At 38.9% G+C, this 17,054-nt stretch overlaps 2 protein-coding genes across 5 annotated transcripts; one reads left to right on the top strand and one right to left on the bottom strand.

The window, feature by feature from the left end:
* The first annotated feature begins 360 nt into the window (after nt 1–360).
* Nucleotides 361–5,525, top strand: LOC127071007 (pancreatic lipase-related protein 2-like). The gene is made up of 7 exons (XM_051009704.1): nt 361–1,747; nt 2,501–2,612; nt 3,190–3,338; nt 3,491–3,745; nt 4,280–4,471; nt 4,667–4,835; nt 5,203–5,525. The coding sequence occupies exons 1-7, from the start codon at nt 1,681–1,683 to the stop codon at nt 5,315–5,317; spliced, it is 1,059 nt and encodes a 352-aa protein (XP_050865661.1). The 5' UTR covers nt 361–1,680; the 3' UTR covers nt 5,318–5,525.
* Nucleotides 5,526–6,004: 479 nt separating this feature from the next.
* Nucleotides 6,005–16,503, bottom strand: LOC127071005 (synaptotagmin 1). 4 transcript variants are annotated; one of them, XM_051009698.1, is made up of 10 exons: nt 15,999–16,496; nt 12,578–12,725; nt 12,359–12,484; nt 11,963–12,108; nt 11,783–11,881; nt 11,410–11,604; nt 11,145–11,321; nt 10,745–10,996; nt 10,361–10,581; nt 6,005–10,155 (listed from the first exon to the last, which is right to left on the bottom strand). In XM_051009698.1, the coding sequence occupies exons 2-9, from the start codon at nt 12,720–12,722 to the stop codon at nt 10,387–10,389; spliced, it is 1,335 nt and encodes a 444-aa protein (XP_050865655.1). In that variant the 5' UTR covers nt 12,723–12,725; nt 15,999–16,496; the 3' UTR covers nt 6,005–10,155; nt 10,361–10,386. The 4 variants fall into 4 exon arrangements, with proteins under 4 accessions (XP_050865655.1, XP_050865657.1, XP_050865658.1 ...); XM_051009700.1 differs by having other exon boundaries at nt 6,005–10,581; nt 12,578–12,740; nt 15,999–16,503; XM_051009701.1 differs by having other exon boundaries at nt 6,005–10,581; nt 11,783–11,875; nt 15,999–16,498.
* Between the last annotated feature and the right edge of the window lie 551 nt (nt 16,504–17,054).

Here is a 17,054-nt window from a genome sequence, read left to right as displayed (position 1 = left end):
TGCATAAAAACGTTAAAAAGTCGAATTCTGTAACCATAGCTGCAAAATTTAGAAGCGATCAAATTCTTGTTACACGCCGGTATCATCTGGTTTGTTGATAATTACTATCTCGACAATTATGTAAGATATGTATGTATATTGTAATGTGAGTGTATTGTGTAATTAAACCGTGAAACACTGCTATTGACGGCTATTGACAATAAAGTGCAAGCCGATCTTTTCAAGACTCATTAAGCCTTGAGCTTGTTAAATGGTATTATGATCGTTGATACAATTTATTAATTTTCTTTTTTCTTTTTTTTTTTTTTTTTTTTTTTAAATAACCGATCGATAATCGACTCTCACTTTCTACGAGCTAATACCTTTAATTTTTGTTCATTTTGGAAAATCGTTGCAACAGCACGTCATGCAAAATCGTCGACGGATGTACTTACAATACACAAGTACGTGATACGCGGTTTTACGCACACGAGGGAGCATAATTAGCCCTTCGTATGTATGTACGTACTTACGTACATACGGTTTAACGATCCAACGTTTTAATTAGAAAGAAAAAAGAAAAGATCGTCGGAACGTTCGAGCAATTACCGAGCTCGATAATAGTAAAGATCATTTTCGCGTTTGAATTTCTCGTGTGACGTTTAAGGAGATCGCTCGTTTTCGACGTAGCTTCCTCTTCCTGTTCCTCTTTCCTTTTCAGCTGCCATTCGAAACGTGGAAGAAACATTCCTTGACACGTATTTGTTGCACTTGTCACAAAACGATCAGCGCTAGAAACTTTTCATTGGGATAACGAACAATATGAGTCACAAAAGATATATTTTAATTTTTCACAATTATTCGGATAATAAGATCAATGATATATCACAGTTATGTAATATTTTATTCGATAGTGTGAGGAAAGATATGACGACGTCAATGCGGCCGTATATTCCATTATTTACGTATTAAGTAACGACCCAAAGAAAAATGAGAGAGCTTTCAATCGGAGAAAGAAGACTGACTAGAAATACATTTTCCTCGGGCCATTATACACACGTGCCACATACGTAGCTGTCATTCTATCGCAAAGTGAAAGAAGGCAAAAGAAAAAATGAATTTATCGTGGACAAGTCTAAAAGCAAAAATCCCTTTCGATCGTTCTGCTTAATCTCTAATTCTTGTTTAATACTTCAAATATACTTCAAAATATAAAATGGGAGTATTAGTATTATTTTCCAATTGGTCGAGATAAAACCACGACTATTTGCATAAAACCGGAGCAACGTGGTGGATCTCTGGCGAGAATCGTTGAGGAGGGAAAAAAAGGTAAAAGAATGGTAGGGGAAAGTGGGTCCTCCACGTGTTCGCCGGCACGCGAGCACATTCGAGTTCTTTCGTCCGTAGGCGCAGCCGCGCTGCGCTCATAGCAGCGCTCTCGGCCACTCGGAGGCCCGGCACGCATCTTTCTTACGCTTTGCTCATTGCGCGTTTCGTCTCGCAGAGAACGTTCCATTAATTTCGAACGTTTCTCCCCTCTTCCGTCTTCCTTATTCCTTTCTCCTTCTGCGAACGAAGAAGCCGCCAACTTCGTTGACACTGTGCACCTTTTTTCTTTGGTAAAACAAATTCAACGTTGTTTTTCTTTTTCAATCACCTACGTGCCTGAATGTTATATCACGAACCAAAGGAGCGCGGGAGATGGCGGTCAGTCTCGAGAGATACCTTTTTCTTCTCGTCCTCTTCTCCTCGATCTTCGTCCGTCAACGTGAGTAAAATCAAAATTCATTTCCGAATTTAATCGATTCGGTTGAATACCTATATCTCTCTATCTTGGATCGGCGCCAGAAGCGTTTTCACGAGCCGAACGATTACCATTCGTCTTAAGTCGAACGTACGTACGTACGTATTTGAAAAGCGTGAAAGCGAAGACAAAGTTTCGAATCGATAATCCGTTACACGTCTTCCTCTAATTGCCCGTTTCTCATATGTGAGATAACGAATGGATATTTTGATTCGCGGTAATAGCGACGTTACACGTGGCTTTGCATTTCTACGAAACGCTACAAACTTGAACATCTACAAAAACGCACGTTGATATTAAACAAATTTATTACAACTGTTATAACGAGAGAGATAAAGGTGAACTTCTTTCGAATACATGCTGTAATTTTTTTTTCTTTTTTCTTTCTTTTTTCTCTTTCTTTTTTTCTTCTTCTTTCTTGCAAGAATATCGATTGGTAACATCTTGGAAAAAAAATCGTGAAAAAATCCGAAAGGTCGATCGTGCTCGGCTACGATTGCTCGACCTTCACCCACTTGCCTCGTTTTTTTTTGTTTTCTTTTCTTTTTTTCAACGATCCGATAAAAACGAGAGATATAATAATAATGGTTGCGCGATTCATCGGATATTAAGTATTCCGTTACTTGATTAAGTTTTCAGACTTATAACTCCGTTGATACGTCCGTTAATTAATCCTTTATCACTTCCATCCTATCGCGTTATCCATTTTGTTCGCAGACCACGTAGGCGCAGATAACAAAACCCTGAAGGATCTCTTCAACAGCACGTCCTGCGCTAAGCCGCCCTTCGAGTGTCCACATCCTCAAATCGAATTTTATTTGTACACCAGGTAAACTTGTTATATTCTTTATAAACATGCATATCGTCTTCCTTCCCTCTCGCGATCCTTTGTTATTCGCTATTACTAAGTTTTGTTATTCACTAATTTGTTATTCGCTTATTACTAAGTTTATGAAAAAAATTGCGAAGGCGATCGTATTGGACAATTGACGTAAAATTATTAAGGAGCTTCTCGTATTCGTATTGAAAAGCCTCGCGAGGAAGCGTTGCTATCGCGGATAAAGAGACTCTCGTTTTCAAGATCACGACCGTTTCTCATCTCTCGTAACGAAAGTGTCCTCCTTTCGTAGCTCACCTTTCTCCGATATCTACGTTCGTGTAAACACGAACGCTATGCTCTGTACGAACAACAACGTTCACTACACTAATACGAATGCTTACCATTGACCCTGCTTACGTCACAGTCACCTTGACTATGGTGAAACGCATGAGAAAATGTACGCATATTCGCGATATAAATTCAACGTAGATATAATCTCTGATTGTATTTTTAATCGAATGATGATTAATGAAATAAATCGTAATCGAGAACTTAATCGGGTTAACTTAAGTCTGAAAACTTTCAGGGAGACGCAAAAGGATCCTTTACTCTTGGACGTCCGAAGCTTCGAGTCGCTTTACTATTCCAGATTCAATAAATCCCATACAACCAAAATCATTATTCACGGTTTTGGTGGCGGTAGAAACCTGGCCCCTAGTACGGATCTTAGACGTGGTAAAAAAAAAAAAGAAAAAAGATAAATAAATAAATAAAAGAAAGAAAAAAATTGATATCACCTCTATAAATGCAAGTCAACGCCAATCGATTTATTATGATTGACTAAGATTACAAGGGATCTTCGTTATAAAACTCCTCGTACGTTTTAGCGTACTTCACTCGAGGCGACTATAATATCATCATTGTTGATTACGGCACGCTGGTACGCGAACCCTGTCTCTCTCAAATACAATGGGGACCAGATTTCTGTTCGCGATGTATCGCGCAATTGGTGAGGTACCTGAGGGATCATCCTCGAGGCACAAGGCCGGAGAATATTCATGTCCTTGGATACAGCGTCGGCGCTCACATCGCCGGACTGATCGCCAATTATTTGCCCGATGATAAGCTCGGCAGAATAACGGGTAAATTTTCCAATATTCTTATCCATTCTTCTTCGTCATTATTTTTCTCTATGTAGTATTTATTCCTATACACCAATATTGCATACATTTTCTTTTTGTTTCTTATAGTCTTTTACTCGCACCGTAGTTATTTCGCATGTCATTTCTAACCAACCTTTCTCCCACGCGATAAATTTGCACCTCGAATATATTCGTTTCACTTTCGATCGTTGTCCGGCACGCTTTCGAAGAAGGCAGAAAGAGAGATTCACTCGAGCTTTCCTATCTCTTCGTGTATAAATTCGCATCGGCATTTACTTTCACTTGGTTCATTCGCGTCCCCTTTATACAATATTAATCTCGTTATTGGACTTGGCCGTTCATTTATTTGGGAAAGTGTTTCTACCAAACGAAAACTTGTTTAAAAGAACACGTTTCGAACTCAACGGAAAGAAAAGTCTATTGAAAAGGAATAAAATCGAATGACAAAGTCGAAAAGTATCTCGTTTCGAGAAATCGAGAATCGTCTAACCGTCTATGTCTTTTGTGGGATAGGCCTCGATCCGACGATATTTTTCTACATGAACGGGAATCGTTCGATGGATTTAGACGAGACGGACGCCCATTTCGTCGACGTTATACACACCGGCGCAGGGATTTTAGGCCAATGGGGACCGAACGGACACGCGGATTTCTACGTTAACGGCGGATCGAGCCAACCAGGATGCGCGACCTCTTCTCTGCTCCGTGAGTACGATCGCCAGCCATTCTTTCCGTCATTCGAATCGTTTCATTTATTAGAAAAATAATTGGATCTTTTAGAAAGATAATTTTAAAGAATAGAAAGAGTCCGTCTGTCTCGCGATATATATTATTATTCCTCATTATTCGTCATACTATACCTATCGGTATTACGAGCCGAATAAAAGTTTCACCTCTTAGAAACGCTCTCCTGCGACCACACCAAAGTGACCCCGTATTACATCGAGTCGATCGTAACGAAGAAAGGATTTTGGGCAGCACCCTGCGGCAATCTTTTCTCTTACCTGATCGGCTGGTGCAATCCGCCGTTGGAGAAGTACATTCTCATGGGAGAGGACACGCCACATACGTTAGTTTTCACAATTAATCTGAGCTTTTACGCCTCTTTTTAATGTTACCTCGGTCATGTTGTCGGACGATCTCTGTTTCGGAGAGGAAAAAAAAAACAGAAAATAGAAAAAAGAAACTTAATCCTATTGCTGTTTAAAAATCTTATTATCGTTAAAAATGTAAAGAAATCGTTGGGATTTTGGAAAAGTATACTTGAAAGAAAAAAAGAAAACAAACGTTTCTCAAGATGGTCCATTTAAACGACGTGATTATCAGAAGATCGTTTAGAAATTCTTGATAAATAAATCCGCTATTGGAACGTCCTTTTACTACATTATTTCTTATCTAATCGTCTTTCTTTTGTTTCATCGATTGCATTCGAAAAGAGCACGAGGCATCTTCTATCTGTCAACAAACGCACACAGACCGTACGCCCGAGGACTTCCCGCAAAAAAGCAGCGACAGACAAGTCGGAAGCAATCGTCCTACCGCCAGTATTAAGCTTGCTTAAGCAGCTTATCAATATAATTATAGAATAGCGAATCTGTGTACCTACTTATCGATTAATTAATTAATATCATTAATCGCCTAAGCGTTCATCGGCCCGATGAACGACGCTCCTTCTATGTTTCTCCTCTCTCTTCAGTTTCTCACGTTCGTCAATTAGTTGTACGATAATAAAGACGTAACATCTTTCTATCGCGTTTCACATCCGATACTTTTCTTTTGATCCAATCATGGCTCCGTTAAGTTTTCTCTCTGTTGGCTAAAATAAAAAGAAAAATAACCACGCGAGACTGTTCTCACTTTTTTAATTTCAATATTTTTTTTTTTTTTCAGAGATACGATACGATATGATAAATACGATGTAATTTCTTTTTCTTAAGTCGATCTATGAAATCGTCTTAATGAATTATTCATTGATTACTTTAACGTCGCGTCGTGCGGCTTCGTTGTAATATTAATCAATTCGATGAAGATACCTTTCGAATGATATTGCGTAAGTTCGATCTATCGATTGCTCGAATTTAACGTCTTTCACATTTTTCAAGAAATACGATCAAGCAAATATATTTACGTATCTGTGCGTGATGTGCGCTTTATACAATGTTTTATTGCATTTCTCATATAAAACCAACTTACCTTGTTTCACATCGTTCCTGGTTACCAGAGAACATGCTCGTATAATTTTATGTTAACAACAATATTTATTACATAATAATTAAGGACATAATAACTTCTATGGATTTACAGTACATTGTCGCACTAAACCTTAATATGTATAATATGCAATGGAATGATTACAAGTTCCCGATACAATCCTCGTTTCAATCGATGACTTCATTTATGGATTTCTTTCTCTTCTCTTCTCTTCTCTTCTCTTCCTTTCTCTTCCTTTCTTTTCTTTTAAAGATTTCATTTGCACGAGACAATAAAGTATACGAGTTTCAACTGCTTCTTTCTCGCTGTCTTGCTTTCTTTCTCATTTTCTATCTCTTCTAAAAGTCCACGTTACTTCGAAGAAGATATATATGCATCTGGGATATATATCTATATTTATATATTATTTCTCTTTTCAGATGGGACGCTTCAAAAAGATGCTTGCCGCCAGGATCACTATTTCCTTTTCTTTCTCCCACTTTTCAAGACGTACTCTTTCTTTTTTCTTTCTCTCTAACTTTCTTTTTCATTAATTGTTTAATTTCTTAAATGGAGATCTGAAGAAGTCTGCGAGCGTCTACGTTGAAAAAGAGAAGTAGATCCTGCGGACGAAATCAAGCATCGGCCCCTTAAAACGCAGGAAAGTTGCTTTTTTTTTGTTGCTTTTATAGATTTTTCACTTTTTCACCATTCGTTTAATTTAGATATTATACAACAAGAAACAAGCATCCTCCTATCTTATATGTAAAGAACGCACAGGATCTACTGTAAAAAATGGACAATTTTCCTCCCTTGCGAAAACTAACCACAAAACCAACAAACTTCACCTGTAACGCGTCCTCCTTTTTTCATTTTTTATTCTCATCACCCTAATCTCCAATTAAATATTTGAAGTAACGTCGCGAAAAGACGTGGTCGATGACATTGATGAACCATTACCAGCATCATCATCGGTTGCGATAACATGGCAAATACGCAATACGAATGCGCGGAAATCATTTCGAAAGGAATGAAAGGCGGCCGTTTATTGCATAGCTAATGTGTCCACGCCACCATCGTAAATTATAGGGGTAACCGGTGCGTACGCTTTTATTTAAAATCGCTTTTCTCTCTCTCTCTCTCTCTCTCACTTTCTCCCTCCCTCCCTCCCTCCCTCTTTCCCTATCCTTCATTAAATATTTCTGTCGCAAGAAAGACGTTACGTCACGTATTACTAAAAAGCACGCACGCGGAAAAACCGCAATTGTGAAATTTCGTCGAGACAGAGATTTTCGAAACGAGGAGAAAAGGCTATAATGAAGATAATAATAAACTGTCGCCGTGTGAGCCACAACTTCCGACCTATGTATACCGCACACTGTACCCACCATAATTTCGAATATTACCAAAATCTAGCTTCTAAACATGCAACGAGTACGTGTAATTTCTCCACGTCTTAACAAAATGTCTACTGCTTGTATTGTTATAATGCCTTAGCGTAACGTCGTCTTATTCTCGCTCGTATGAAAGAGAAAGAAAAAGATAGAAGGATGCTAATTAACGAGAATTAATCGACGAGGAGCTCGATTTAATATTTTTTTTCTCGTCGTCGTTTCATCGATGTCATCGTCCTAACCGCGACGCTTTTTAACAGTTAAACTTACGAACTCGCTTTAAAGATTCTTTTTTTTTGCTTTTCATTTAAGTACAATGCTGCATAATAATAGTAATGAGTACTTTATCTGAAACGCGTTAGCGAGATAATTGGTCCTGAATGGAAAACGATAGAACCAAACGACGGTTTTGTCTTAATTTTCTTGGTGGATGGTCGAGGAGTTGCAACATTCCGATAACATACGTCAGACAAATTCTTGTCTTTTTTCTATTTTATTTGCTTCACTGTCTTTTCAATCCTTCAACTTTCCTCCTCTTCCATAAAATTCTATTACAATCATTTAAGACGGATATCACGGCGATACGGTTCTACCCTTGTAATTCATAAAATATTTAAAAATATTGTTTAATGCGTAGAATGTAGGTTGTATTTCTCTCTCTCTCTCTCTCTCTCTCTCTCTCTCCCCTTCTCTTTCCGTTTCTTCTCTTTATTATCCGTTTTTTCTTCATGTCACTGATTCCTTTTTAAATTTTTTTAAATCAATTATTTTTTTATTATCTTCGCCATTTTGTCTTCTTTATTGTTTTCAAGTCCGCGTTCGATCGAGATAATTTATTGGGCGAAATGTGTGTGACAAGCACGTACATACAATAGGATAGGCCTGTTCATAGTTTCTTGTTTTTTGTAAAACAATAATAACAATATCTGCGGATATAACTTATGGTATTTGTATCTCTGTGTGTTTGTGTATGTGTTACGTGATATACACTCGTATGTACGTATACGTATGCGCGCTCACCTTCGCGTTGCACGTGTATACAACATAGAAACGACTTACGCTCTTTTCTTTTTCTGTAATTATTTCTCACTCGTTTCATACGCGACATACAGAAAGAAAGAAAATCGTAAGTGTTATCACATATGAGTATGCGTAGTGCGAGCGAACGAGCGAGCGCGTTGCTACTTATACGTATACTATGCTATGTACGATGTGTATATATACATATGCATATATGTATACGTGTGTATGTATATATGTGTATATATATATACACACATATATATGTGCTTCGTCGCATCATCTTTACGAAGTTTGGAAGACATTCATCAAAGCAGACATTTCTTCAATGAGGGAAAACTTTTCACGAGTGCTTCACATGAAACAACCCTTGCATGCTTTCGATCTTGACAACCTAGCAAAAAATGTCATCTCCAGGTCTCTCTAAATTTATGTTTTCCTTTTCTTCCATAGCTCTTTCACTTCTGGTCTGCTTTGATAACGCGTCTTCTCTGTGACGGATATAGCCGTCTTTTTTCTCTTTTCTTTCTTTCGTTTTTTTTTCTGAATCATTGTGTTTAACATCTTTCTTCGAGAATCTTTGCCACAACCGGAAGCCGTCGCTCGATGCTTTCTCTCTTACCCTTTTTACGTATTCTTTCTTTTTTGTCTCTCCACATGTCATAGGCGTCGATGGTACGTGGCGAATTAAAAGCGTCGAAAGATCGACGGAAGCTTCGTTGTCATCCTTTTAAATATTACTTTTCTATATTTTGTTTATTCATCTCTTTCTCTCTCTCTCTTTCGCTCGTTCGCTCGTTCGCTCGTTCGCACGTTCGCACTTCTGCACGTTCGCTCTTTCTCTCTCTCTCTCTCTCTCTCTCTCTCTCTCGTTATTTTGTACACAAAAAGACAACTATTTTGTGATTACTTACTTAATTACTTTACTTAATTACGCACGAAGCTCGCTATGTCTCTTTTTTTTCTTTTTGTTCTTTTTATTACATTTTACGATTTACTTATATTCTCCCGAGAAATGTTCACACATTGGTTACCCAACGTGCACGCCTTTCGTGACACGCGTGTTGTACGTACATATGCGTGTATATAATGTCAGTTGTTTTATGTGCTTCTCATTCAGTTCAACGTATTTAACACGAACAATATCGATTACTTTACAAAGAGTCTTATTAAATCTGCGCTGGAACGTCAAAGGGACCGTGAGAGCCTTAGAATAGTCTTTTTCTTATTATCTTTCTTATTTTAGCTTTATAAAGAATTCTATTCGGGATAACTGGATAAATATATACGTCTGTATATGTATGTATGTATGAATGAATGTATGTGTGTGCGGATATATATATATGTAGCATACACACACATCACACATATATACACATACATGTTGCGTGTGCTTTTCCTTTCCTTTTTCAAAATGCTTCTCGTAGTTGAATAGAGAACGCGTGTTCATTCGGGAAATTATTATTCAAATGTGTTACAACTACGGAGAGAAGTAATAGTAGATATATGTATGTATGTATGCATGTATATATACAAGACACTACACTCCATGAGAACATATTGTTAATTCTAAATCCTTGGTGGTATTTATTGTTATTTAGTTTAATCATAGATCGTTTAATATCTGCTAAGTATTTTTTTCTTACTTCCTATCTTTCTCTCTCTTTCTTTTAATCATGTTATTTTCTTCTGCATAATTTTCTCTCTCTCTCTCTCTCTCTCTCTCTCTCACACTCTCACACATTTTTGTTTCCTTTTATTCTGTCTCTCTCGTGCGATATATTCCTGCAAAGAAACGATCAGTTATTGCCAACGAATTCTCTCGACACTCAGAGTTCTCGCTTCTCTCGAACGCTTTCTCGGATCTCGTTTCGAAAGAAATTATAATGTGGATGTGGTATGCGTGTAGGCGCCGTCTATATCTCTTGAGCCCATCTTATAGAAAGTTTTGGTATGTTTTTGGTTAGGTGTAGCAGAGGAGGGACGTTACCTCGATTGGATATTCTTTTAATCAATTTAATCCTTCTTATCTCCATCCTCGGGATCCTTGAGGGTATGCCATTGGGCAATTGGACGCCTCGGAGATGCCAACATATCCGACCAATGTCTCAATTCCGTTCCACTCGCGTTGTATCCCAATACGACCTTGCCGATCGGTTCCGAAGTACCAATGCGATCATAGTCCACTACTGTTACGACCAATTGCACTTTCTGTAAAATACAAGTTATATGATTTCTCTCTCTCTCTCTCTCTCTCTCTCTCTCTCTCTCTCTCTCTCTTTCAATTTCTTTCGTTCTCCCTTTCTCTACATATTAAAATTATATGATATTGCAAGAAATGCAGAACTGAATCGTCAAATGTTATATTCCTTACTTGGATCTGCTCGAAGGGAACTTCAAAAGTGAACGATTCGTTGTAATAGGGATTAAGAGTGCACTTCTTTATGGATGTTTTTTTCTTCTTGAGCCTCTTGCCATTTTGCATGAGCGCAATCTTGACATAAGGATCCGAGAGGCCACCAACGTCCATTTTCTTTAAATTCTTAGCTTCGAGGATGACCACCGTGAGTTTACCAGCCGTTGGTACATATCTCAGGGAGAAACAGATATCACCCAATTTGTTATCCTGCAATAGACAATTTGAAAAATTTTTTTTCTTGAAACGATTGAAAAAACAAAAAAAATGAAAATGGCAGCTTTCTTTCTTAGGTCCTGTGCGACAAATGTAAAGTATAATTAATTATTTTTCCTTGAGAAAGGAAAGCCGAGCCCACCTGTCCACCCTCTCCTTCGACGCTCTGCAATTCTCGCCATTCCTCGATGGTCTGTGCGAGATCGACCTGACACAACGGTACCTTCACTTCACCGATTTGATCGTGCTTCGAGAATCTATCAAAGTCAAAAATCGCGAATACCAGAGTCTTGTTCATGGCCTCCGCGTACGGTACATTCTGTAACGATAAAAATAGACAGAGAAATGACAAATGGTCAATGATCGATCGATGCCAAATGAAAGAATCAAATGAAAATCAAACGGACCTTAAAAACGAACGTCTCCTCGAAGACTGGGCTCAGCGTCTTTCTGTGGACCTTCGTTTCGAATTTCTTTTTCTTATCGGGCAACAAGTATACCTTTACGTAAGGATCCGAAGTGCCGCCCATATCTAAAGCTGGCAATTCTTCGGCCTGTATCACCGTCACTGCCAAACTGTTTGAATTGAAGTCATACTCGAGCTGAAAATTCAATACTTTGAGGTCGATCGAGTCGGCGCAACTAAGATATGAGGAATTTAATAGAAATATTGAGCAATTTTAACGAGACGTAATGCTAGTTTTCTAAAAAAACGTATATACACGATACGATGGTATCGAGTATCGTTGTTATTTATTTATTTTTCTTTCTTTTTTCTACCTTGTATTGAAGCTTTCCGAGTTTGACTTCGCTCTGCTTGCTTTCAGCCTCGTCGGGCTCTTCCGCATTATCCGTGAGTTCTTCCATATCCGGCTGTACCTAAGGACATCGAAGTGGATTCCACGAGGGTAGAATGTATTTCTAATATCTACAGATAACCACGGCACACCGACTACGTACCTTATCCTTATACGTACTTCCAAGTAACTGGACTGATTTTAGATCTACCGCTCCTTTTAGGCCCTTTTTGCCGTCCTTGGAACGTCTCTTGCGACAGCATCTTCTTATACAGCAGAAACAAATTCCAAGAACGACTACGCCGACGGCTGCGTCCGACATGATAAATAAATAATTCGATCACCGATTATATACGAGTGCAATAAATGTCTACGTATAATATGTATAAGAGCCTACGCAAAGCTAGGCTCTTTCCTCTACATTTTTACGTGAAAAAGTTTACGCGATTACGAGCAAATACGAACAGTTTTCCGAAATAATTTCATCAAGAAAGGTTTCGTCCTATCAGAGTCTGGCAACATTTTAATGCAAACCATTTAACTCCAAATTTGTCCATACCTATTAAAATCGCGACCAAGCCCCACGTTGGTATTCCCATTTCTTCGGCCAAATCTTTCGATAACGTTCCGAGTTGATCCTTTAAATTTTTCATCGTACTTTCCGTCGTGACTTCCGATTCTGTCTCTGGGTGAAAGAAAAGAAAAAATAAAAGATTGTCTAAATAATGTTAGGGCAAGAATAATGGAATCGAATAGATAGAGGATTTTGAAAACTCACCGCTTCTTACCGCTTCCTCGGTACTCGTCATCGCCTTCAACGTCAATTGCGGAAGGTTCGACGTTTCCTCTTGCGTTTCCACATTTTCTGAGGTAGCTGCTGCAGGCGCCGGTTCTGATGGTGCTTCTCTTTTAACAGGTGGCATTTTCTAGACGATTCAAAACTATCCATTAGATAGTTCTATGTATATTTTTTATCACGTACATCATACGAGCTACGTCTACGTCAGTCCGGAAAGTTTGGAAAAGATCAATAAAGAGAAAACGACAATATGAGCAAGTAGCTTTCATTGCTTCTTAACTGGAAATAGTATCTCGACTCGAAATAATCTCGTGCTCGTACGCGTTCGTTCTTCTCCCTAATCTGTTGTCCGCTTCCGCGGAAGGCACTGCATTCAAAACTCGTATGCGTATCGCTCGCGCAGCGAGTCCTGATAAATAAATTTTTTCTTTTATCGTGGTTAAAATGCATTTCGAGGCCAAAGTCGCGCTGACTTTTCTCTTACAAATCGAGCGATTATATCGAGTAAAAACATCATATATTTCGATGGAAAGTTCCAAACAAAAATGTCAAATGATAGTGGATGAAAGAGTAAAAGATCGAATGACAGTACGTAGAAGGAGGAACGATGATGCGAAAGAGAAATTCAGAGTCCAGCACGCACGACACAATACGTTATCGATCAATGCGTGGGAGTCGGTGTACACCATCCATGAGGAAACGTTGAGCAAACTGGAGAAAGGTACAAAGAAAGGAAGTAGAAGGATCGTAGAATAGAGAAAAAGCAGGAAGTATCTATTGCGAAAAAGAGAAAAAGGAAAATCATTATTTAGGTACGGTGCCAAAACTTATCGAGAGGAGTCAATATTTTTTTCTTACTTTTCGCTCGTCGTTCGTACAATGTCTCGGTAATATCGTGAGTTCTACTTCAAGTACCTTTCTGTTCATTTTATTTTATTTTTTTTTTTTTTTTCCTATTCTATACACTTCTTCCACAAAAGCAGTTGGAACGACAAGGGAGAAGAGAAAAAAGAGAAAGAGAAGTTGGAGAGTAACCATTCTTCCGTCTGGAGTCTTTGAGTCTGGCGAGGGCCTTCGAAATTATTGATTTCTATTTCTTTTCCAAGTACCCACTAGTATAGATGTCCGCTATAAAATCATCTTATAGCTGACTCCCTGCAGCATAGCTTTTTTTTCGATGAATTATCGTCCTACGTTGTCTCTTTCATGAGATAAATCCGTATCTTTAGAATAGTTGCCGATATATATCTACACGTGTACATAGGTATGTGTACATACATGCATGGTTAAAGCACTTTGGTTAAAAAGCTGAGAGGTGGCGAAGGAGAGTGGCGAGAGCGTAATGATTCGACAACACGACGGGGAACACTCGTCGCGACGATATGAGTGACAAGCATGACGTTGATAAGCTTTCCCATTTCGTTAGGATAGGTAGAGTCGGTCGAACTATTTTTTCTCTTTTCGAATCTTCTCTCCCCGAGTACCACCGTCCCCTTCCCATCGAGCAGGACATTATCCGTCACATTTAAGTAATAGCTCTTTTACATTTAGACAAGATTAAATCAAAGTGAACGTTGACATATTCTTTTTTTTTCTTTCTTTCTTTTTTTTTCAAATCCCAAAGGCAGCAGCACAGCATCTTACTTGTGTGGCACGTAATATATGTAAAATCGATACGGACGTCTTTCAATAGGATTATTTCACCGCCCGGTGAACTTGTTCATAACGCTCTGACCGCTGACGCTACGACCGCTGCCAAAGGTTATCCTATATCTACAGGTTCGTGCTTCTTTTCTGCGACCGATAATAACCATAAAATGTTAAGGATCGAATTTATATATAAAATATAATATTTCTCTGAGCTTCACTTCCCGGAGCGTTCATAAGCCGATGTATAAGTATTTAAAAAATCTTATATATGCGAAAAGAACATTTTCAATTTTTATTTCGATAAATTCTTTTTTTATCCAAATGTACCGTTTGATCTAGTTTAAAATAAGAACGTAACGATCGTTGGCCGAACGTACAATGATATTGGGATTGGATTCGCGCGAACTAACCAGAGTCCATCCCGGTATTATGTACGCTTACGTTAGTATTGTGTCTACGTATGTACCCATCCATGAGTATGCTTGGAAGGTAAATCGATACCAAGCGGATAGTTATAGACTCTGCCGGTCCAATAATATTACCAACGACACTTCCGTCTACACGCGTTTTCAAAGGCTCCTCGAACGTCGAGCTCGCGAGGCGAATTTAACTGATCCCTACAAAATGAAAGTGATTAACATTTGAATGATAAGAAAAACATTGATCATTAGAGCAGTCAAAACATATCGCGTGCATCGTATTAAATATGCGAGATTAAAAACTGCCATTTAAATGGCGTTGCTTTTCGAAGCGAAAGATTACGATGATTGGTAAAAAAAAAAGGAAAAAAAAAAAGATTTGATTCAATTCCAACAACACTCGGTCTTTCTTTTCGTTGATACTTTCGCCAACTCTCGGCGTTCCCCCCTTTTACGATAACGGTCATTCGTTAACACTATCGACTGTCCCACATCCTTTTCTCAAGGACGTCCTCGTCACGATCGTCACGCAGGAGGCATCCAACGCCCTTCCAACATGAATGAATAAACCACCCCCTCCGTCTTCTTACAAAGAAGCATTCAGAAAAGATGATCTCTCTTCGATAAAATCACGTGTTGGATATGAAATCACGTCTAGATCGCGTAACTATATCGTAGAAAAAATATCTTATTGCTTTGCCCTCTTTAAATCGGTTAATATAAAGTCGGTTGGATATATTGCACGAAAGAATCGAACGACAAAGGGGTAATGATCCATGGAAGCCTCAGAAATTTGAGACTACGCGACTTGAAGACAAATGGAGAAAAATAGAGAAAGATCGGAGAGAAGTTTGTCTCATCTTCTAAAAAAGGAGAGCCTCGTATCGGGCTTCTAAATCATTCCGAGGTAGACTCTCGAAACTGCCTAATGTTGCCAACTGTGCTCGTACACGAAACACACGATCCTAACGAAAATTACGAATGAAATGAATATTGATACTTCAGGTAAATAGATGGAAAGTAAGGAAAGGGAGTGAGAGAGAGAAAGAGAGAGGGAGAGAGAGATCATGGTTGATCAAACTTTGTTCGTGTAAAATGAATAGAGATCGGATCTCGAATTTGGGTCGAAAAATCAGGGAGAGTTGGAGAGGAAGAGGTAGGGAAAGAGAGAAATCGATTCTAGGGAGCGTGGCGTGTCACCATTTCAATAGCCGCTTATACAAATAAACCGATATACAGAAAAATACATTAATAAAAGATTCGTTTAAAAGACTTAAGGCTTAAATAAATAAAAAGAGAGAAAAGATAGATGTAAAAATAAATGTACTCACGTAATTTAATATTCCTTATCAAACGTGATTTTTTATTTAGTGCGTTATCTCCACCAGCCCAAGGATCCACCCCGTCGTTGTGCCGCCGTCCGATAGAAGAACAAATGACGTTAAAAGAAAAGATCGTAGTAGTGGATACTTCGTCGTTGTATTCTCTCTCGACGTAGACAGACCGAGATAGATGGATAGAGAAATAGACGGACAGAGAAAGAAGGAAAAAACTATAAACGATGGTATTGGAGAAGATTGATAACTCGCACAAATGTTATTTCGCGTTTAGAGACGCATCGTTCTCATCCACCTCGTCTTCGTCTTTGTCGTCGAACGCCCTTGCGACATCCACGACGATGGTAGAACGGTGGAAAATCTATCCGTGGCACGGCTCTTCTACAGAGGAGGTAGGTAGGACGCGAGTGCGCCTGACCGATGGCAAACGCGAACATGGCCGACCCACGTACGACGAAATCGATAAAACACGTTACGTTTTCCGGCGTTTTGCGCCGAGAGAGAGAGAGAGAGAGAGAGAGAGAGAGAGAGAGAGAGAGAGAGAGAGAGAGAGAGAGAGAGGGAGAGGGAGGGAGGGAGGGAGGGAGTGAGTGAGTGAGAGAGGGAGAGAGAGAAGAGAAGAGAGGGAAAGAAAATGATGGAGATAGACGACGTAAAGGATATGAAAAAGAAAAAGAGAGAGAGGGGGGGAGAGAGGGAGAGAGAAATACAATGGAGAAGAAGCTCCGAGAGAGGGATGATAACGCGGTAACCCCCTGCGCTTATGGAGGAGCTGGTTCGCGCCGACGTCGTTGCAGGAGGAGAACCGATAGCAACCCCTACGAAAAGAACGACAAGGGTGTCACTCTACGTAAGCTGCGGATTCTCCTCTCGAATCACTCGCAATAACTATAAGTTCATTTAATTGCCGCTTCATTTTTCATGAATTTCTTACATGTTTTTTATATAAAAAATGTGTGTCGTTCCTCTGTTAAAATTTGTCTGCATATATATGTATATGTGTGTACAATGTATATATATATCTATATTTACTATCTATATTTACTATCC

This window comes from Vespula vulgaris, chromosome 20 (genome assembly GCF_905475345.1).
Source record: "Vespula vulgaris chromosome 20, iyVesVulg1.1, whole genome shotgun sequence".
NCBI classification, from domain to species: domain Eukaryota; kingdom Metazoa; phylum Arthropoda; class Insecta; order Hymenoptera; family Vespidae; genus Vespula; species Vespula vulgaris.
The sequence above is the reverse complement of the archived record's forward strand: the minus strand, read 5'-3'. Positions and strand labels throughout refer to the sequence as shown.

Coding starts and splice junctions, on each gene's coding strand:
- LOC127071007 (XM_051009704.1), top strand. CDS start 1,681: ATGGCGGTCAGTCTCGAGAGATACCTTTTTCTTCTCGTCCTCTTCTCC. Junction 3,339..3,490: donor TAGTACGGATCTTAGACGTG/GTAAAAAAAAAA, acceptor CGTACGTTTTAG/CGTACTTCACTCGAGGCGAC. Junction 4,472..4,666: donor CGCGACCTCTTCTCTGCTCC/GTGAGTACGATC, acceptor TTCACCTCTTAG/AAACGCTCTCCTGCGACCAC.
- LOC127071005 (XM_051009700.1), bottom strand. CDS start 12,722: ATGCCACCTGTTAAAAGAGAAGCACCATCAGAACCGGCGCCTGCAGCA. Junction 12,109..12,358: donor CTTGGTCGCGATTTTAATAG/GTATGGACAAAT, acceptor TGTCGGACGCAG/CCGTCGGCGTAGTCGTTCTT. Junction 10,997..11,144: donor TCGAAGGAGAGGGTGGACAG/GTGGGCTCGGCT, acceptor TGTCTATTGCAG/GATAACAAATTGGGTGATAT.